This window comes from Phalacrocorax carbo, chromosome 12 (assembly GCF_963921805.1).
Source record: "Phalacrocorax carbo chromosome 12, bPhaCar2.1, whole genome shotgun sequence".
NCBI classification, from domain to species: Eukaryota; Metazoa; Chordata; class Aves; order Suliformes; family Phalacrocoracidae; genus Phalacrocorax; species Phalacrocorax carbo.
In genome coordinates this window covers 97,566-120,287 of record NC_087524.1, presented here as the reverse complement: position 1 = coordinate 120,287, position 22,722 = coordinate 97,566, and the positions used below count along the sequence as shown (strand labels likewise).

Below are 22,722 nucleotides of genomic sequence, written 5' to 3'. Positions count from 1 at the left end.
AACTTTTTATCCCCATTTAGGGTTTGGGATAGTGGAGCACACAGACAAAAGCTATTGTCCAACGGTGTATTATGAACCGGGGAACTTTGGGTATATACCCAGTCCTTTGACCTACTTCCTGCTGCTGCCTTCCTTGTATGCGGGAACTTTGAAACTACACCGCCAGAGAGCACTGTGCTCTTTCAGCACAGTATTTCTTACGTGCACGTTTAAGAACAGACTTTATTTAGCCTTTTTTTAATGCTCCAGTAGAACTCAAATGATTGTTGTGATTATATTGGAATTCCCAAACGTTTTGGTATCATTGCTGTGTGCATCAATAGCCCTTATCTGCCCTGACCAGCCTCACCTGGGACCTTCACCTCACTTAAGGCCCAGAAACACCATTTAAACTTAGTCCTGGGCTTGAGGTCCTATTCTGAGCTATGTCGTAGGGGTGCTGGCCTGCACTCTTGTCTCCTGGGTGGACCTGAGACCTGGGCTGGAGCTAGCCTGTCTCCTAGATGGACTTTGGACCCACAGTGTAGCTTGTGTCCAGCCCTGTCTCCTTTTGCTTCTGACCAGACTCCCTGGATTGCCCCTGTGCTTGATTCATCCCCTCACCATGTCTGGGATGATTGATGGACCCTGTCACCAGCGCTCAGCTCTGCCTGCTGTGCTCAGCTGTGGTGGGCTTGTGTGCTAGTTGGTGAGGGCACTGCCTGTGCTGGGCTTGCCTGGAGCTCACCCGTCATCGGAGCAGCCAGCCCTCTCTGCACCTTGACGTGTCTAACTGGCCCATGATCTGGAACACCTGCTACTGAAAACAGACCCTGACATCCAGGTACCAAACTGTCTTGTGTCTGCTGCTCCTGACATACTTGCCATGAAAGCATCGTGTATTTCACTTAAGGAAAACATGTAATTCTGTCTTGTGAGGGTCTAAAACCCCTGTCAGAAAAGGGAAGGCGATAAGTGGCATATTTGATGTAAAAATACTTTGCTTAGTGTCACCTAGTTTTCTCTGAAAACTCTCTCTTTCTGAATTTCTGGCATTCTCTTTGTTGCCTGGATTCTTGTAATATAGTTAGAATACTTTTTGAACTGGAAAAGAAATCCCTCCTCCTTAATTACAATGCAATTGAAAAAGATTTATTAAAAATGTTGTAAAACCCACAGCAACCTTATCTCCAGACAGAGTTCACATACAGAATAAACTAATAGTTTAGTAGAATGTGAGAATTTCCCATTTAAATGTCTTTCACCAGTGAAATTTGCATGTATTTATGTGGAGATTAAAAAAGGAAATCAATGTGGGAAATGTCTTTTCAACTAACTCCTGGATCCATTTTATCTAAAGAAACAAGACACATTTTTCTGAGAAGTTGTTTTCAACTCAACTCCAAATGCTTTGTAGGAACATGTCAAAAAAGACAACCTTTTTCATTTTTGTTGAAATGTTCTTCAGAAGATCAAAGTACCAGCTTAATGTTTTCAAGTTTAGTCACAGAACTGAGTTATAGATATTTTTTAATCATTTAATAGGGCATATATAATAAATGTTCTTTAGCAATTTCAGCAGAAAGGTTTAGGGAAACTACTCATTCATTACTTCTGCAGCTTGTTATTATTAGCACAATTTTTAAGAGATGTCAGGGTAGCCTTGGCAGTACCTTTTTAAAGGAGTGTAATAAACCTCATAATCATCCAAACAGAATAAAAATCAAATATATGGCATTTCTAGACAAGGAGTAGAAACTCCTAAATTAAAAGTACTTCAGTAGAATCTGTCCCTGTAAATAAGCTGTTTAGCCCTGTTTATAAGCAGCAATGTTGATCTAAAGAAGGCACCAGGACAGAGAATTGCAAATCAGTCTCCATGCAAGCTGAGCTAGCATATGGTAGTTAAATGGCAGTCTAGTATGTTAACTGTCAGAGTGTAAATGTTCATGAAACACAAGACCATGTAGAAAAATAAAGCTTTTCAATGGTTTTCCACAGTGCCTGCCTTTCTTCCTATATGTGTGGCATTGATAAAGCTGTTATAAGAAATGGAATAGACTTTGATGCTGTGTTTCAATAAGTAATGGACTGTGGTGGGTGTCAAATTACTTCTATTGTATTTAAAGCTTTTTCTTTCTTGCTCTGTAACTATGGGCAAGTCATCTTACTTGGGTGTGCCTCTGTTCTTTCCCAACCTACTGCCTTCTTTGTGTGAAAAAAACCCTCCTTAAGCTATTGCCTGTTTTATACTCTGGAGAATCAGGGAATCTTAGGTGACAGTGAAATACTTTAATCAGTCTGTTACACTGACAGGCTGACTTGCTTTTTCATCTCTGATGTCCTTATGATTACCTGTATAATTTCCTCTCAAAGTCATCATTCTTCACCATCAGTTTTGCAGTATTTATCCAGGCCACCTTGATGAATACCTACCTTACCATACCCTACCATACCTATCCCCATCAGTCCCCGATCTTGCTTCCAAGTCTAGTTGTGAGACTGAAACTTTTGTTATTGCTAATCCACAAATTGATTCAGCAGCATTTTTTAAAGAGACAAACACAGACTTTTCTTCCTTAGTGTTTTATTACTTGTTAATATATGACAAAACAGATCTATTGTGGAGCAGACAGGCAGCATTTAGCATTGCTAAACAGAAAAACACTTACTAGTTTTGCCCTTTTATGCCCTGATGAACAAAAAGCTCCTTTGCCTCAAACTGTTTCTGATATGGATTAATACCACAGCAAAGATAAGTTTAGAACCTGCTAGGAACTTCTCTGGGCTAATGGCAAAAGAAAGGAAGGGCTGACAGAACTAGGGTTGCACTTTTCAGCTCCTTTCTATCAACTTGCAAATAGAAAGGGCTGAGAAAAAGGGAAGGCCTTGGCACTGGGGATTTATAGCTCTTCTGTTTCACCACTCCTTTGCACATTGACCTCAATATGGTACTCAGAGGAGTCTCCTGAAGGCATCCAAGGTATTGGGGTTCTGTTGAAGGAGGGTCTGTTGCTGAAATTTTGATTATATATCATGAGGGATTCTGGAAGCAAAGGGCAGATATCAAACTGAGGCACTTTGAAGGTCATCCGTTTGGCTGCTTTCTCATAACCCCCGTATGGCATAGCAGTCCTGGCATAGGGGAATACATGGAGTTAGCGAACAGAGCATAGGTAAACAATGGGATTTAGAAAATAAGTAATCAAAGTCCTGAGATTGTAAATTTTATCACGGTTGCAGTTGGCTGGCCAATAAATCCTTCCCAAGAACATATATGTATCTATTGCTTATGTACTAAAATAAGGTTTAAAACCAAAACCCTGCTTCTCTGCTCACGTGCACTTCCTTCACCCCTGTTGCATCAATCTCCATCAAACCATACACCTTTCACATCTGCTGGTACCCTGTACATGTAGGAGGCAGAGGCTGCATTATTGCAGAAATTAGTGGGATTTGGGCTTGTTCTGGGTACTGATGTGCTCAGGCAATGGAAGTGGGTGGCAAAATTATATATAGAGGTTAACAGAAAGTTGTTACTGCCCTAGAAATATTTGTAAAACTTTCAGTTCTTACCAGAATCAGCAGGAAGATCCTGCTTCTTATCTGAAGTACTGTGAAGTATATGGATTCTGATCATAGTGATTTGAACTCTTGAACTTTAAATGGCTGCAGTAATAAACAGTGGCAAGCTAAATCTCCCCAGTCAAATGGGGTGACAAAGAAAGGGAAATAGGATTAAAGTCCTCATATCCTGCTGTGCAGGTTTTCTGCCCATAAGCTGAATCTCTAGCTCTTAATGTATTTTCTCTTTGTAGGCCTCCAAACACTTCATCCACAGGAGGCTCTGCTAAGCAACATGACATGCAACCTAAACTTATTTACATTGCAGAGGACAGGAGAGCTATGGCCAGGGTTACTGTGTTTTCTCATGCTAAATAAACTGAATATCCAAGAAGGCTTACCGGTTAAAAGACTTGTAATGGGGGAAAACAGCTTTGGGACTAAATGACAGTAAATCAGTGGTGAACTGACTTTTGTCTTCGGGGCTGATACCCATTGCTCGTTCCCAGGGGGAGATGTAAGTTTTAAATATAGTGATGTTTTTGCCTCCTGACTTTCCATCTGTAAACAGAGGAAGGTGAAACACTCTAGTTAGATGACACTTACTCTAAATATATTGTCTTTCATTATTCTGCTATTGAAGTTGAGATACCAGATTTGTTTCCAGATTCTGTAACTCCTAGATCAAGTCCAAGATTTTATGGTTACAATTCACTTAAAAATTTGAAAGCTGATTTTTCATTGTTCTATCTGGTTGCTCAAATAGATACCTCTTACCCCAAGAACCAATGCCCTTACCCCATTATCTCTTTCCTTACCTCAAGGGAAGCTTTATACAAGGCAAAATGCTATCTAATTTCATAATTTACTTCTCTTCCCTGTCTGATACAACCCTTCACGTAAACCACATCATCATCATAATATGCACCAAACAAAGCCCTGACCATAAACTCCAAAACTAGGCTAAAACTCCTCCCCTCTCCCTCTCCCTCTCCCTCTCCTAGTTGTGTATTATACCACCTTGCTAATAAGAGAATTGGTTGTGTATTGATACATAGCATAGTTTTAAGATTCTCATCCTTTAGAAACGTTGAAACTCCTTAGCAATGACTTCTGTTTAGCTCGATTAGGGTAGATGGGAATAATAGGTTAATAGAGTTAGACATTCTTGTGCTTTCATATTGCTGTAGTTTGTGTAGAAAACATAAATCCTTATGAATTACGTGGCAAAGAATGAACACTATTACTCTTATCTGAAACTTTCTTCTTTATCACACCTCCTTTCTTTGTCTCGCTTATTTTCTTCAAACCTTGCCAAATCCTGGGCTTTTCTGGTTTCAGAGAATTGCAGACTTGTACAAGAATCTCATTTCATTGAAAACAAAACAAACCAAAAAACAGCTACCCCCCTCTCTGTGTGAAGGACTTAAACTAAGCAGTTTAGAAGTAAATCGAATGCTAGGGTTGAAAAATAAAAGCAGTTGTGATGCACCTCTGCAGTAAAGCTATGGGATGATGTTAATCCTCCTTCCCCCTGCGTGCAGAAATAGGATAACAATGTAGAAAAACCTCCTATAAGAAGACAGAGAGTCTACACAGATTTCTTTTTCACAGGGATGCCCAGAAATGTAAAAGAGATACTTTTACTACATTCTTGATATAGAATGCATATTCTTCCAGAATGTAAATGAAAAACTTTGGATTTAACAAGACATCTATTTGGTCACTTATGGCAGTGGTTCCTGGTTCCCAAGTAAATTTGTTTTTTGTTGTAAAACCCCATAGGGACTGTTAAAATAACAATTTCACTTGCTGATTTTCCTACAAGGGATTTGGTTCTAGAGGTTTCTGGCCAAACCGAACAGTGAATAAAATTAAGCAAGGACTAAATTAAATGAGAAATACTTTTACTTGTAAAGATATTGCTTCAGTAGACCAGTGGTGATCACCAGATAACTTTTTGAAATATGGGTGTTCCTTTCTGTATATTATCCAGAAAGTGCTGTTTGTTTAGGTGAAAACTTTGATTTGAAATCAGTGCTGCACTAAAGAGCTACTCTCCAGTAGCAGTCAGTGTGAAACCCTTGAAAGGAAGGGGTATGCCATACTGGCATACTGCTGTATCAGCTCAGTAATTAAGTTTCCTATCACTTCTTTGGTCCAGCCAAGGCAGGTATTTCTGCTTCTTGCCTATGATTGAGCACCACAGAAGCATGCAAACAAAACTATCAAGCTAAAGGCAGTTCAGCTTTTCTAGACTTTGCAACGGTACTTAGTTTGGAAGAATTCAGGTTTTAATCAAATTAATTTACTTGTCCGTAAGAGTAGGGTTGGCATGAGCTCTGATCACTTTAGCTATTTCTTGGTCTTGCAGAGAGATACTTGCCTTTCTCAGTACCACTGCCTCCTTCTCCACCACTTCCAGCTGATTTCCCTGCATGCTCCCCTTCGCTGTCCCCAGGGCCTCCTTTGCTTCCAGGCTTAAGAGGAACAGCGGGATACTGCTGCTTACTGGAGCCATGCTGCCCAGCTGTCACTCCTCCTACCATCCACCCGTGGGCATAGCCATGAGCATCTTCCCCATAATGCCCTCCCGGTGGGATGAACTTCTGAAAGTGATCCTAGGACAGGAGAAAACAGAGTAGGAATCCCTGTTACAGGACACGGTCCATTCACATTTGCAGGGTTGGGTCCCAGAATGTGAAGTCCCTGTGGCTGGTATGCACACGCAGGCGCACACACACCCCCACCCCTGCCCCCTGGAGATCAGGGCTTTTGGCACGATGATCGCTGGCTTTTTGAGCCTCATTTTTGCACCCTTTTGTGCTTTGCCATGCCCCCAGGCACATACACCCCTCGGTAGGGGAGGGGTGGGAGAGGCAAAACAGAGGGTCCGCAGCCAATGAGGTGCCTTGGTTCAGAGAAGCTTCTGGATCATGACTGGTTATGACACAGCTCAGATCCGACCCAGGGTATCTATGGGGTGCCGCTGGACACCCCCTCGGAGCAGCCTGCTTGGAGCAGAGCGCCTGTGCTCAGAGCCTCTTCCCCTGGGCTGGGATGCCACCTAAGGAAACTTCCCAGGACTGAGTGCCCTCACCCACTTTTGGGTGAGTGATTCCTTCTGGATATATCCTTGAGTGAGCCCTTGCCCCCCACCCACCCCCAGCTAGTGATTACACCTGGGTACCCAGGAAAGGGAGAGAGCTCCTTCTGTGAGCGTCTGTGTACTTTGGACCATCATTCTTGTGTGTAAACAGCAGTAATAATACCCCGACTGGCAACTCGAACCTGTTATCTGTTAAATGTTATTGGAGGGTTGGTTGAGTTCAGTTTACCTGTGTTTCTCATTGGGTTTTGTTGTGGTTTTGGCTATTTCGTGAAATAAAGTTGTTTGAGCTTGACCTTTGTTTAGTGTACCTCTGTGACACTCCCAAGTCCCCGTGATCTGACCAGTTTCATGTCTCAGTTACAAAACCAGTGGCAGAAGTTCATGTGAGTTATTCTCTATGTTCAGTACAGGAGCAGTTGTAGAACAGCAGCACAGGCAATGGAAGTGTGCCTTTTAATGGATACCTCATAGTCATATGATCTGGGTGAGAAGAGAGGGATTAGTGTATTGTCCCCAGCAGTGATCAGTATGAACCACAGTAGGACGTGAAAGGAAATACACCTTTTGCCAGAGGAGGTAAGGGTCTAGACAGAGATACATTGGCAAACCTTTAGGAAAGCAAGCTGGACAAGAAATAGTGTTTTCATGTCAAGGTTAAGATAGCCCAGCAAAGTCAGCTCAGTTACGGTGTGGGAGCTAAGTGTTAAGGGCACCAGAACAACAGGGTACCTGTGACAACATAAAAGCCTGTATATCTGTTCTCCGTATATATGAAGGTCTGCATGGAGAGGGGTATTTACACATTGAGAAAGACTGAAGAAATAGCAGCCTGGGAAAACATGAAAGACTTCCTGGACACCACAAAAGGAAAATTACAGAAAGGAAGAGTTTTGTTTGTAGCAGTATGTGCATTAACAAACAAATCTAAACAGCAGCAAGGCAAGAAAACACGCTGTATCCATCAGTAAAATCAAGTTGGGCTTATTGTCCAGGCCATCTGTTCTCCCTAGTCCAGGCTAGAAGGCACAACCCTTGCAGTACATAGTGAAAGAGCGAATGATCTGTACAGGATTTATAGACCCTGTGGTGCCAGCACAAGGCCCTGTCTTTGCACACAGTAATTTTAATAAATACCTGTCTGGAACAGAAACTGGTATAATATGTTTGGAAAATGTTTTATATATTGGTCATAGGTGAGATGGAAGCTTGACTCCTATCATATATGAAAAAGTATCTTGTGTGTATTACAGTCCACACAGCTCTATAATACAAGCAACCTGGGTTATATGTCACATGGTCTTTCCTGTTGGACTAGCATACTGGCTATAGATGTGCAAAGATGTAACAAATACAGCTGAAACTGAATGCATCTGTGGTTCCTTGTGCTGCAGTTCTGCTTGTATAGATGCATCTCAGGCAGTCAATGGAAGACAAGAGTGCCAACCTCAGGGCTGGCTCTCAAAGGGTTAAGGCTTTCTCAGGGCTATTACACCTAGTACGGTTTAGCAAAAAGCAGCTTTCCAGGCTGTAAACAGGCTTCCAAGGCCAGCTGTTTGGTCAGCTAAAAATAGATGAGAAATGAAAACCCCGCAAGGCTCAAGGCTGAATTATCTAACCCTCTGCTCCCTGTGTCTCCAGCAACAGCGTCCAGGATTTCACAGCAGGTCACCAGGCTGCAACCCAGGCAGGCAGCCAGCTGCAGGCTGGAGTGGCAGATCTGGTGCCCCCAGGGCCTTTACAGACTGTCTGTCCTTCTCCTAGCTGTAGGGAATTCCCTTTTTAGGAACAGAGGAGATAATGTTCCCCTGAATGTCAGGAAGCACTGAGAAGGGAGAGGATTGTGAGCATTAAGCCGTACACAGGAGCTAGCAGGGCAATCTGTTCAATTATGTGTGGGAGCTATGTAGCTGTAAAAAGGCAAACTGAAAACGGGTTTTCCTGAGGACTAGGGGTCAGAATGAGGTTATTCTCAAAACTTTGATATGTATGCAAGGTTAATGCTTCTACTGATTTGCTCAGCAATTTCAAAACAGGATTTGCGTCTGTTTTCCTTCAAGTTTCACCCATGCTGTGTGCCCTTCCTGAGAATTAAATGCTTATTTCTCTTTTCCTCAGGTTACTTACATGCACTCTTCTGCCAAAAAAAAAAAAAAAAAAAGTCACAAACCATCAGCATAACATGAGCTACAGTAAAAAAGGGCTGGTTTGATTTTGTACACAGCAGTATTTGACATGATCAAGAAGGGGCATCATTGTCATCTGGTGATACTTTAAATTTCAGTATTGTCACTAAGCAGGAGTGAAGTTCCTCTGAAACACAAAGTCTCCTCAGGAAAGCCACACCTAAATCTTATTTAGATGCAAATGAAATTAGTTTGATTGGTTTCAGGCTAGTTCCTGATTCTTCATGGACCCACCATTCAGATAGGAAAGACCCATTTTCCATGCAATATCACAGTCTACTAACCTGCTAGAATAAAAATATACTTTTCTTTAGTTTTACCCACCACAATAGATTGTCTTAGCTCAAATGAATAGGATAATCTTCTTTTTCTATAACAGAAGGCAAAGGCAAATTCATCCTTTTGAAATCTTGAACCTCTGTGGATTCAAATGAGCTCATTCCAAGAGAGTGGAGCTCAGGAAAGGCAAGCCTCAAGCAGGAGTCTCAACGTAGTCAAAGCTGAGTAGGTGCAGCTTTGTCTCTGGTATTTAGAGCATGCCCCTGATCAGGGTGTTTGGAGTGAAATACAGCTTACACTTGAGGGGAATGCATGTCTTGGGCCATTGCTTACAGGATGTGGAGTTTTTACACATATGCCTATTCACATCACAAAACAGACATCTCAGGGTTGATTGACCCTGCTGATGGAAGTCACAGGAGGGAGGTTGAAGAGTGCCGACTCCGAAGGCTGATAACCTTCTCCTGTAGGCTCTGGGGGCAGATCACACGGTTCCTCTCTGGTAGGGTCTGCCATGTCTGTGCATTGCTGGAGGTAGTGCATGTTACTAGTAGCTAGGCATCCCTAAATCTACTCTAACAAGAGAACAATTGTGGCAAGTTAATGTGATGTGTAGTCCCCTGGGTTGTCTAAAAAAATTGGACTTATGTCTTTGAAGTCCTTAGTGCTAGCAAGAGCTTGATCCTGCAGACTGAATGCCTAGATGGATGAATTCTGAATTCTCTAGAGCTACTGCGCACATCTCATGAAAAATAGATCATGAAAGATGATCCAACTAATGGAGCTGAGATCTCTAAGTATCTCGAGGCCCTGACGTCACTCCCCCGGAGGAGACACTGTGTGCTCCCCTTCTGCTCCTTACTGTGCCCTAAAGAGAATGATTGAGGCCACCAAATGTGTTTCTATTTCCACCTCACTGATAAAGAGCTTCCCAAAGGTTTGATGCCTATGTGGTTACTAACGCTTCTGAAGTTACCCTGACTGCATCCTTTCAGTGGCAGCCACTCAAATGCTTCTTAATGGTGGGATGGGAGATTTAAAATTCAGATGCTTGGAGAGTCTCATAAACTGCCTGCTGTTTTATCAAAGTATGTGCCTCAGTCCTTAATTTGGAGTTGCATAGCCTTGAACCTATGATGTACTTAAAAAAAAAAAGGATGAAAATAAAAATAACCTCAGCTGTTAAAGTATCTTAAGCAGTTTGCACAGCAGTTCACACAGGCAGGGCAAGCAGGAGGGACTCCCCAGACCACTTGTACATCTACAGGCCAGGCAGGTGTTTTGGTTTCTGGCGAAATGGTGGGCACGCGCCTCAGAGCTAAAACCACTGTTCCTACAGCAAAAGCCCCTGAGACATCTGATGCATCCACCCAGATGGATCTGGTAAGGCAGGAAACATCAGTACAGGCAGTGGGTTGCGGCAAATGCCCAAACCCCTCTCCTGATGAAAATGTAAGTACCTGCATGAGGTGTGCCTGGGTTGACAACCTGTTATGTCAGTGGCTGAACTGCAAGGAACAGTTAAGAGGCTGCGCAGTGTTAGAGGAGCTGAGGCAGAGATAGGCAGGTGGTTTCAGAATCATGTTCCTGTGGCTGACACTGCCGAGAATGAGGCACTGTGGACCCTGGTGACTCACAGAAGCAGGACTCCACATCAGCCTGCACCCTCCACCATCACAACCAGAAACAGATATGAAGCCTTAACGACACCCATGAGCAAGGTCTGCAAAGTCCCCTGCAAGGGAAAACTGTACCAGCAACACACAGTGGACATAGTAAAAAGAAACGACAAGTGCTCGTGGTGGGTGACTCTCAGTTGAAGGGTACTGAGGCACCTATCTGCAGACCTGACAGGGAGCCACGAGAGGTACGCTGCCTTCCAGGAGCCAGGGTTCGAGATGTGGCCGAGAGGGTGCCACAGCTCATCAAAAGAACAGACTACTATCCACTGCTACTATTTCATGTAGGCATGAACGACACTGAGAGCCGCAACCTGGGTAAAATCAAGGAAGACTCTTGAGCCCTGGGGGAGCAAGTGAAAAACATTGGCGCCCAAGAGATCTTCTCTGCATTTTGCCAGTTTGAGGGAAGGGAGCAGCCAGAAACAGGCACATAATGTATATCAACTCCTGGCTACGTGGCTGGTGCCACTGTGAAGGGTTTGGCTTTTATGACAATGGGGTGTTCTTCAATGACGACAACATGCTAGGGAGGGATGGAATCCACCTGTCCAAAATGGGTAAGGGCATCTTCAGCAGGCGGCTGGCTAATTTGGTGAGGTGGGCTTTAAACTGAAGGACTTGGGGGTGGGAACCATTGCGGAAACGCTCACACCAGCACATCCAACGGGGCAGTAAGTCAGGCCAAGCAGTGCGGTGACAAATGTTCTGTAGCTGTCTCCCAAGAGGGGAAACAGAGGAGTAATCACCTCAAGTGTATGTATAGAAATGCACACAGTCTAGGAAACCAACAGGAGGAACTGGAGCTCCGTGCCCACTCAGAAGGGTATGACATCATAGGAGTAATGGAAACATGGTGGGACAACTCAACTGGCTGGGGGATCGCAATGGACGGTTACAGGCTCTCTTCCGTAAGGACAGGCAGGGTAGAAGAGGTGGAGGAGTTGCACTCTACGTTAAGGAAAACCTCGAATGTATTGAAGTCAACTATGGTGATTGCAGCTGCTCTATCGAATGCCTCTGGGTTGAAGTCAGAGGGGTCATCTCCAAGCAGGACCTCACAGTGGGCATCTGCTACCGACCTCCTAACCACGATGCCGATGCCGACGAAGAGATACTTGGGGCACTAAAGCAAGCTTCTGGCCAACAGAACCTGGTCCTTATGGGTGACTTCAAGTACCCAGACATCTGCTGGAAGAACAGTACAGCAGCTCGCATGTCATCCACCAAGTTCCTGGAATGCGTAGAAGACTGTTTCCTCATACAAATGTTAGATGTGCCAACCAGGAAGGAGGCGCTGCCGGACTTGCTATTCACAAACCGAGAAAGCCTGCTTTGTAATATCTCAGTTAGTGATAGCCTTGGCTGCAGTGACCACAATATTGTGGAGTTGGGGATCCTGCTGAGCGTGCTGAAGGTCAGCTCTAAGACAAGGGTTCTGGATTTTAGAAGAACTAACTTCAGCTCATTCAGGACTCAGCTGGGAGGGATTCCATGGGATGCTTCCATGGAAGATAAAGGAGCTAGCGCGTGCTGGGAGTTCTTCAAGAACTCTCTCTTGGACGCACAAACCCAGTTTATCCCCTATAAAGGAAAGGGAAGTAAGCAGAGCAAGAAGCCCCCTTGGCTCAACCATGACCTCCTGGGTCTACTCAAATCCAAAAGGGAAGCATACCAGAGATGGAGATGTGGAGGATTATCCGCTGAGAGCTACAAGGGCATTGCCAGAGGGTGCAGAGATGCAGTTAGAAAAGCAAAAGCTCAGCTCGAATTGAAACTGGCCGTAGATGTCAAAAATAACAAGAAAGGTTTCTTCAGGTATGTCAGCCACAAGCAGAAACAGAAGGAAAACACAGGCCCACTGTTAAACAGAACAGGAGAGTCAGTCACCAACGATGCCGAAAAGGCAGAGGTCCTCAACACTTTCTTCACCTCTGTCTTTACCAGTACTGTCGGGTCCCAGGCTTTGGGAAAGAAATTCCCGGTTGATCCAAACACCAACCCACCATCAGTGAAGGAAGAGTTAGTACGTGAATTATTACAGGAGCTTGACCCCCACAAATCAATGGGCCCTGACGCCATCCTCCCAAGGGTGTTGAGAGCTGGCTGACGTCATTGCGAGGCCACTCTCCATAATCTTTGAGAAGTCATGGAGAACGAGGGATGTCCCAGAGGACTGGAGGAAGGCAAATGTTACCCCTATCTACAAGAAGGGCTCGAGGGAGGATCTGGGTAACTATAAGCCCATCAGCCTTACTTCAATCCCTGGGAAAGGTATGGAATGAATCCTCCTGAGGGCCATCACAAGTCAAATGAAGCATGTGATTGGGTAAAGCCAACATGGCTTCACTAAGGGCAGATCATGCTTGACCAATCTGGTGGCCTTCTACGATCAAGTGACTTTCCTGGTTGACATGGGGTGGGCGGTGGACATTGTGTACCTGGACTTCTCCAAGGCTTTTGACACGGTTCCCCACGGCCACCTCCTGGAGAAATCAATGTGTTATGGCCTAGACAAGTGGTCTGTGCAGTGGGTGGGGAACTGGCTGACAGGCCGCACCCAAAGGGTGGTGGTAAGTAGCTCTTTCTCAAACTGGCAACCTGTCACGAGTGGGGTCCCCCAGGGATCAATATTGGGCCCAATGTTATTCAACATCTTCATAAGTGATCTGGATAATGGGATCAAGTGTAGCCTGATGAAGTTTGCAGATGACACCAAACTGAGTGGGGAAGTAGACACTCCAGAAGGGAGAGCTGCTCTGCAGGAGGATCTGGATAGGCTGGAAGAGCGGGCCAACCAGAACCTTATGAAGTTCAACAAGGAGAAGTGTAAGGTCATGCACCTGGGAAAACATAATCTGGGAGTGCAGCACAGACTGGGATCCACCTGGCTGGAGAGCAGCTCTGTGGAAAGGCACCTGGGGGTCCTGGTGGGGGGAAGCTCAACATGAGCGAACAGTGTGCTGCTGTGGCCAAGAAGGCAAACAGGATGCTGGGTTGCATCAAAAAGGGCATCACCAGCAGAGAGAAAGAAGTCATCATCGCGCTCTACTCAGCGCTTGCCAGGCCACACCTGGAGTCCTGTGTGCAGTTCTGGTCCCCGCTGTACAAAAAGGATGTGGACAGGCTGGAAGGGGTCCAGAGAAGGGCCACCAGGATGATCAGAGGACTGGGAAGCTGCCATACGAGGATGGGCTGGGAGAGCTGGGTTTGTTCAGCCTTGAGAAAAGGAGGCTCAGAGGGGATCTCATCACCACGTACCAGTACTTAGGGGGCAGCTACAAAGAAGATGGAGACTCCCTTTTTACACGGAGTCCCATGGAGAGGACAAGGGGGGATGGACACAAGTTGCTCCTGGGGAGATTGTGATTGGACACAAGAGGAAAATTTTTCACAGTGAGGACAGTTACCATTGGAATAATCTCCCCAGGGAAGTGTTTGACTCAGGCACGTTGGACACCTTCAAGAGTTGTCTGGACAGGGTGCTGGGCCATCTTGTCTAGACTGTGCTCTTCCCAGAAAGGTTGGACTAGATGATCCCTGAGGTCCCTTCCAACCTGGGATTCTGTGATTTCACAGTTGGTGTTTTAACTTACATGAAGAGACCTGTTGACCTGAAGTCCAGCAGAAATTACTTGCCAACATATGTTCAGCTTGTTTTCATACAAGCATTGCCAAGATGTGGAAACTGCATTTATTTTAACTTGTGGACAAGTCTCAGAAGGTATCAAGGTGTGGTTTTTGTTTGTGGGCCTGGGTTTTCCTGATGTACTACTGCTGATAATTATCTACTCAGGTATTGGTTATTCCACCTTCCTAATGGTTTTAATTTAAGATCTGGTAGGTAAAGCAGAAAGAGGGAAAAAAATTCAAAAGAGACAAATCAAGTCTTTCTGTAAACTGTATCCTGCATGCAACCCAAGTCAGGCCACAGGTCTAGCAGAAAGACCATTTTTAAGGATCCTCACTGGAAGAGAAACAGTGTAACAGCAACAAAGAAAAAGCACAGCTGTGGTTTTATTTTCAGCTTCCACTTGATGATAGCAGTAAGGTCTTACACAGAGGTTCCCAAAGCAGAGGTGGGACCTTGAGAGGAGTTAGGGCAAGAATGAATGGGGCTGTAAGGCTAGGAAACATAGTTTCACATAATCTTGATGTGTTTGAGGCCAAACAAATTTAGCATTGTGATGTGCATAAAAGGTCCATGAACTGCTGATCTATTAATTACTGAACAGTAAAGTGGGATTTAGGAGATCCTGAGATAAGACTGACACCCTCTCTATGCTTTTGTCTGATTCGTTAATCTACCCCATGATTCAGTTTCACCATTAGAAAATAAATGTAGTAATTTCCTTCATGCTGTAGCTGGTCAGATGCTGCAGTAGTAGAGCACGTAGCAAGATAGGATTTCATCATGATCTGCAGTCAGTAGTAAATTGCATCTTGCAGCTCCACAATGAAGTTGATAGTATCCTCTGAGACATGGAGAGAACCACAGTCCCTGCAACAGGGTGGCACAGCCTAGGATGAGAAGTCCTTCTTCTGATTTACTAGAGAGGGTTCAGCAGACCCGACCACACTTTCTCCAGCACAGCACCAAACCAGGAGGATGTCACATGATCTCTCCCTGTTTGGCAGGATATCAGTGTGCTGAAAGTGTCAAATTCAGCCTTCCCTAAAAGCATCCCCTTGTACTGTATATTTGCAAGATAAGAGGGTCACTACTGGAAATAGCTATAGGGTAAGTGGTGCATTTCATTTTGCTCACAGTGGGAATGGTCAGTCCTTTTGACTGTGGGTTTAGGTATCCTTTGCCTTTAACTGTATGGGTGGAGTTGCAGCAGTGATAGAATGGCAGGTTCTCACTTTTGGGTGGAGGTGTCAGACATTCAGGCACACAGGATATGTGTGTTTTCTCCAGTAAAAGGAGAGTGATCTGATTGCCCAGTGTGGTGGTTTGGCCTGAGGAGAAGCAGGAGGGTGGGTTGATGACACGACTGCTGAAATCTTCTCCCTTGTGTGGAATGTTTATGGCTACAGCACAGGCTATTCTGGGACCCCTTACATGGTTTGGATTTATTTTTAATAAGCTTTCTCTTTGTGTGTTTTTATATTACAGTACCTTGCTGATAAACTTTTTCTGGGGGAAAGGAGCATCCCAGACCTTTCTTGCCCTGCCTTACTAAGTGTGTGAGAATATTCTAAGACAGTCAAGAAATCTATGATATAAAAGCAGAATACACACCACCAGCTTTAAATCTGTTCATTGTCCCACAGCCTTAAAAGCAGAAGGACTTCTTTGGGATGGGGAGCAAAGGACATGAAAATTAACTGTGAATGGGAAATAACTGAAAGTAGCAGTAGGAATTCTTTACTGTGCTATTATCTTCCTCCCATAGTTCCCTTTTGTTTAAGCCTTCTTTTCTGCAGCCTTTGAGCAGAGCCAGGAGCAAGAAAGGAAAAGAGCAGAAAGCTAATGAAATACTGCAATCAAAAGGGCTTTTTAATGGAAGTTATTTGGTGCTAAGGTTAGGCATTGTCCTGATGGTTTGGAAGACAACAGTAAGGCCACAGATCTGTTGCCTTTACCTGCCCAAGAGCAACCAGCTCTCTGAAAGGATGGCTCAGTTGCTGTGATCCCTCAGCTTTTCTTCTCACTGCTCTGACTGCCAGCAAAGGTGCTAACTCATGCTGGCTGTGGTGACGAGAGTAGTTATCCACAAAGGCAGTGGATGCAGCCTGGCAGAGTCCTGGCACAGAGCGCACAGGGCAGCCAGCAAATGGTTACAATTATGTTTGTGAACCTGCTAAGCTGGCCCTGAGCAAGGGCTGTAGGGCAGACTGAAGTCTTCCTGCCCTGACCAATGGAGTTTTGTTATCTCTACCATGAATGCTGAGAAAAGATGGCCCTGGAAGTGAATAATGGAGGATACTAAAGCAGAGTACCAGCTGCAGTTTGGAGACCATGCCATTGTTCTCATATAGCAAAGCCATGAAGAAAGGGTCTTGTCTAACCCCCAAATACATTTCTCCACAGCACAGTATCTTACTGTCCTGCTCAAAGAGCTTGGGAGCAGGGGTTTTCTTACAGAACAGGAGAGATTTACTTACAGGAAGGGTATGGAGTGGATGTCTGGTATGGATGAATAAGAAAAGTAGGAAAAACAGCTAACAAAACAGAAGCAATTGTCATCAGCCTTTGTAATGTCAGTCTTGGAGGGACTCTGTGCATGTCCAGTTTTGAGTCAGTTTGTCACAACTCATTCGCTTTGTGTTTCTCCGGCTGGACACCCTTAAGTGACACCCTCAAATTTTGAAACTTTGGACTTCAGCCTTTTTACTCCCTCACCTTACTATTTCTCACTCCTCAATGCAGCAGATTCTGATATATAAACTTAGCCCTCATATGTTTTAGGAGCTCTGAGATTGCTGAGTATTTATAAAAACAGCCTGCATTTCTCTAGGATTTTCATCTGAAGAGTCCAAAGTTCAATGCACCATTCATTCTCACATCCTTTTCAAGAGATAGCTCACTGAAGACGTGAACTACCTAAAGCACAAAAAGATGAAGAAAATGCCTGAAGTCTAACGCCACCAGATATGTTTGCTATATCTCTGGTCTGTCATCTGACCTACTGTTGTAATTTTAATTACTTTTCTTTTTTCAGGCATTTTTCCACATCCTGCTTCCCAAATTGTCATTTTTAGAAGTAAACTACAAAGATTTATTTACTGCTGCTTTTGAAAAGATCAGAGGGCTAAAAAATAGTGTGTTTTTCTTTGGCAGAACACTTTCTTCAGGTTGACTTTTATTGTTTTCCTTGGACTGGAAAATAGATGCCATAAGGGGGTAAAATGACATCAAATAAATTTTAAAGAATATCAGAAGAGGAGATGCTACGTCTAAATGCATATGAACCTGAAACATTTTCTATTTGTTTTACTGAACTGCTGACAATCATGTGAAAGAAGTTTCATTTGTGGAAGTTTAAGTATCTTCAGAAGACTTTATACCAGGCAACTAACTGTAGAGAGAAGTCAAAGATTAAGTAACAGTACTAACTCATGGGAAAGGGAAAAAAAAAGAATGTCTGAATGTATACACCACATCTGATAGGAAAATACTTTAGAAGAAACAAAAGTAGCTTCTAGCAAATGAACTGAAGATATTGCAGTGTCAGTGTAGAGGTTTCTGTCTGAATTTTCATTTATGGAACTTACTGCGGAAATCAGCAGAGGACTTTGCCCAGCAGGAAGCATAAAAGTGCATCCTAGGATAAAAATAGAACTGCACCTACTGGAGTGGAAGTCAAACCTGGATGGGTCATTTCCATCTTGCAAAGAAATGGAATGGATACAAAACCAATTAGTCCTGACCTGTGCAGCTCTGAACACCTGCCAAACATGCAGTCCTCCCTTGTACTGAATTTTCTCATGTTTCTGCATGTGTGATACCAAGTATTTGCCAAAGGAAACTAATGCTGCTGTGGAAAGGAAATAAAACTTGTGTGTTTATACAATTTCAGCTTTTTCATTCACTACTTTGCTAGTAGATCTCCTCTACTCCCAGCCCATGAACATAGAGGAGATCTTGGGCACACTCCATTCCTGTTTCCTCTGGGTGTATGGAGCAGCTTTTTAGTTTTAATCTCCTACCTACCACAGAACTGTCGGTGAAGGCATCAGGGTTATTCTCATAAATGAACTTCTCCACCCTCAGCTGACGTAATTTGAACATCTTTGATCCTTTGTTAGTGAGGAGAGAAAGCTCTTCTAGCATCACATCTCTGGGGATGCTGATCTTCTTCCCCAAGTTCAGCTTGGACACCTCTTGTGGCATGACTGCAAAACATTAAATGGGACACTTCAGGAAGTGCTCTGGTCCATTTCTTTTGTCCATTGCTTCCCAGCATCAGCAGCGACTTCAAAGCAGCCAAATTCTATTATAAATTAATTTTTTAGGAAATAACCTATGCACCAAATTTTTACATTGATGATGCTTTGTATATAGATGGGTGAATTTACTCTGGATTGCAGTCAAGGCAAATCTGCACAGAGAGGAGAGTTGCATAAGGGTGGAGCTAGATGCTGGTGTCCCACATCTGAAGCACCTCAGTCAGAGCAGCAGGTTTCCTTAGTACTGCCTCAAAATGCATGACTGCCATGCCTGGTTACTGCCCTACACTTGCCTCCCCTCCTCTGGAATTAGATGAGTGGCAGTCAGCTCTTTGGATTGGGCTGACATATAATAAATAAAGACAACTTTGGCATGCTTTGGTTTAAACATTATCCTGAAACCATGGCAAGATTAAATATTATTAGATCAGCTTGTTCCTTTGTTTTAAGGAGAATTGTTAAAGAGAGAAGTAGTTGAAGTTCTCTTCAAGTCTTAATGTGCTGGTTACTTGACAAGTCCTTTTCCATTTAATTTGGTACCACCAATTCTACATCAAAGCAATGGATTCAGACATTTTCAGTGCAAAAGTCTTGCAGAAATGCAGATAAAGCTTTTCATTCAGAAACAAGCAACTTGTCCCAGGCTTTCTTTTTTCTATATTAAGCAAGGTTAAGACCACTTATCCACCTCTACATCTCATTTACAACAGAGAATGGATCTCTGTCCTTAAACTAGTATAAAATTGGTATAAGTCCATTCATTTTATTAGACATTCTCTGAAGAAATTATTATTTTTTTAGCAAGCCAATTTTATATAGCACTATTTCATAGCACAGGAGGAAATTAACTGAAAATTGGATTTTTGCTTACTTGCTTACTTGACTAAAGGATTAGAGACAAACAGAAAAATACATAACTCTACCCCTGCCCTTTTTGGAGGCTCAAGAAAGGGACAGCACTGAATGATTACTTTTCAAAACCTCTAAAAACCTTCCCCATGCTGTCAAAAGTAAAGAGAAGATAAGGCTATCACAGTTAATTAAAAGTCACCCTACCCAATATACAGGTATTTTGCAGAAAGAAAAGTGTCTCAGGTTATATTCTTCCTGCTGTATTACCCCCTCTAAAAGACTTCGACGTTTTCAACTAATGAATGCTAGAATCAAAGGAATTCTCTCACATACAGGAAAAACAAATTAGAGACAAAGGTTATAAGAGAGAGAACAACATAGAACATAACTAGGCACTGCAATATTCATACCCGTAAAAGATCATGTTCTCTTTCTGTTCACACTGGTGTGCATCCAAATTATTGGTGCAGGAGAATATGAGTTTACAAAGTGTAATCTACGTCAACATTTGACCTGAGTATGCGTGCATGCTTTTGAACAGTAAATTAGAAAATGTGATGTGCTTTGAGCTTTAGTAATACTTGTGGCTCTGCCTCCTGGTTTGTTCACTACATGTCTTGCTCAGGGAGTTCAGTCAGACAGGGTGTGAAAATTTAAAGGCTGAAATGCAGGTTGAAATCCAAACAATTCTCATGTGTGCAGTTTTGCATATCTTACCTTCGTGTGTCAGCTTCCCAATAAGTTTAGTGGACTTTTTCCTTTTAACAGGAGCAGGAGTCCCTGCAAGGGGCATTCCCACAAAGGGTTCTCTGCTTCGTTCTAAACACACAAGGAAATGGAGAATGAAACATTGGAAAGGTGTTTATTTCTTGCCTCTCTTTTAGTTGCCATTTAGAGTTAAGAGATACACAGCCATCATTTCACACGCAGGTTCTTTTCCACCCCTTCCACATGCCGGAGCTAGGAAATGGTATCATCCCATAGAGAATACCATTAACAGGCCATTCTGGTGTTCTCTGGAGACTTAGTGTTATGACACAAAATATGGCAGCAGATCACAGCAGAAGCATTGCCAAGGTGCCAGATAGACAGCATTGTCATCCAAAATAGGCATTTTGGTTGTAACATGGCAGTCTCCCTGTACCCACGTATGCCACAGTTGTGGTCTGTTACCATCTTGTGCTGCAGTAACAGAATGCCAATTTGAAAATTCTATCATATATAATACCATCTATAATACCATGCAGTTATTGTTAGATGGTAATATATAGTTTTGTATGAAGATTTTTGATCTGTCCATGAGTTATTTGGGAGTGTTTTGAATAATGTGCAAATTTGGTTTGGAATTTAGATAAACCTATTAGAGTTAGAACAGGTATTCAGAAAACCACTAGACTGCAAGTTCTGGAAAAAAAAAGAAAAAGAAACAAACAAAAACCTTAAGTAATTCTGTCCAATATAACTGCTTCTGTGTTGTTACAGAAGGGCATAGGCAAGCTTGTTAAAGGAAAAGCTGTTTGCCCAAGTTGTTTGAAGTCACTTGCACCTGTATCTTATGTATTGATCTTAGCACACATCATTTTGAAGGGAGAAGGAGGGGAAGAGGGAGACTTCTTCTGGTACAGTGTTCCCCATCTCTGTCCCCAGGTAGGATGAGAGGTCTGTGCTGCAAAGTCAGGGAAAATTAGGAGAAATCTCAGCAATTCCACTTCAGGCAGTTTCTCAGATTCCTTGGGAGTTATCACACGTAATGTGAGTAGGGAAAATGTCTTGCCTTCACTTCAGCACTGTCCATACCCAAACAACAGCATATAAGGGGACAGATCCTCACCTAATACAATATAATACAAGTAGAAATGAGAAAAGACCTGTTGGCTTCAGCAATAGCAGACAATAACTAATCATCTCTGTCCTTGTGCTTCTTTGCACTTCAGTTGCTTAAAATTTCAGAACTGAAGACATTGAACTCTGAGTTATATTTTAAAACTAGCAAGCAAACAGCTGGCTTTAGGAGTTTGTACATTTCCCTTGTTGTGATCAAGACATTTTTATCTCCTATTTTGCAGTTTCATTCTACCTTTTGCAACATAGTTTTTGTGTGATGAGGTGATGACAGCCGCTAAAAGAAGCCCAGCCACAGCAAACCAGCTCCAATCGCATTGGCAGATACTCTCTTGGATTAGTTTTTCCTTCAGATTTCCAAGGTTTTCTTTTTACTGTTATGCTGCCTATGTAGTTCACATCATAAAAGAGCCCATCGTGGTGTCTTCCCAAAGCAAGCGTGAGCAGGTGCAGCCATAAAGCACATAGTGCAGATGGACATCTGCTTGGCTATATAAAAGAAGCAGGCCCAGCTTGACAGGAAAGGGGCCATGCTGCCAGGAGCAAGAGGGGTGGGAGGTTATGCCCCATCTGATGAGTCATAAGACTGGCAAAACAGAGGAAATCATCTGTATGCCCCAAATGTGGACTCCCTGGGGTAAGGCAGAAAGGACTGGCCATGGTGGGGAGTTGTGCACAGGCATTCCCAAGGAGCTGCGAGGGCAGTCCATCCCATTCTGCTGTCCTCCTTTACTAATCCAGCAGGACTGGGGATTGGAAAACCTGCTGCATGCAATTGGTCTAGCATAAGGAAAGGGGCATCAGTCTTTCACTAAGGACAGGGTCCAGAGCTACACTGCGACTACTACTCTTTCAGCCACTCCACTGCAGGGAAGCTGCTGGAGCCTCAGTCCCCATCCTCCCCATTAGCCTGAACATCAAACCAGGGCCACAATTATCCTTCTGTCTCCTGAGCATTATCCCTTGTTTCAATTTCTCTGTCTTCTTCTTCATTGGTCTTTGGAGCAGTCATCTCCTTGTTTTTGCTGCAAACCAAACCAGTCTTTACCTTCTCCAGCACCTGCTCTAAACTATTTTCCTGCCCAGTCAACTCACCTCAGGCTTGCAGTACCAGGCTCAGACCAGCTCACACGTCTGTCCCAGAGCTCAGCAGTGGGCTGCTTCCTCCCAGCCCGTCTAGGTGCTGCTGGGGGAGGCTTGTTCAGCAGCCCCACTCACTCAGGGTGCCCGGGCACAGGCAAGCTCTGCCCAGCACAAAGTGCTGATGCAGAGTGCTGTGAATTTGACTCCTGAAGGCTGCTCGCACAGGCATCCTGTGGTTATTAATAGCCAACAG

General features: G+C 43.6%; 1 protein-coding gene and 1 long non-coding RNA gene across 2 annotated transcripts in view; one reads left to right on the top strand and one right to left on the bottom strand.

The window, feature by feature from the left end:
• LOC135315453 (uncharacterized) overlaps positions 1-18,299 on the top strand; it is a 24,676-nt gene extending 6,377 nt beyond the window's left edge. The window contains exon 3 of the long non-coding RNA XR_010374913.1: positions 17,465-18,299. This is a non-coding gene — a long non-coding RNA (uncharacterized LOC135315453). The remainder of the gene's footprint in view (positions 1-17,464) is intronic.
• On the bottom strand, positions 2,550-22,722 carry MYOZ1 (myozenin 1). The gene is made up of 6 exons (XM_064463605.1): positions 22,482-22,722; positions 20,262-20,363; positions 18,457-18,638; positions 5,930-6,164; positions 3,945-4,104; positions 2,550-3,114 (listed from the first exon to the last, which is right to left on the bottom strand). Exons 2-6 carry the CDS (start codon positions 20,335-20,337, stop codon positions 2,883-2,885), a joined length of 885 nt encoding a protein of 294 aa, XP_064319675.1. The 5' UTR covers positions 20,338-20,363; positions 22,482-22,722; the 3' UTR covers positions 2,550-2,882.

Coding starts and splice junctions, on each gene's coding strand:
- MYOZ1 (XM_064463605.1), bottom strand. CDS start 20,337: ATGCCCCTTGCAGGGACTCCTGCTCCTGTTAAAAGGAAAAAGTCCACT. Junction 6,165..18,456: donor CCTTCACCGACAGTTCTGTG/GTAGGTAGGAGA, acceptor CTCCTGTCCTAG/GATCACTTTCAGAAGTTCAT. Junction 3,115..3,944: donor CATTACAAGTCTTTTAACCG/GTAAGCCTTCTT, acceptor CCCCTATGCCAG/GACTGCTATGCCATACGGGG.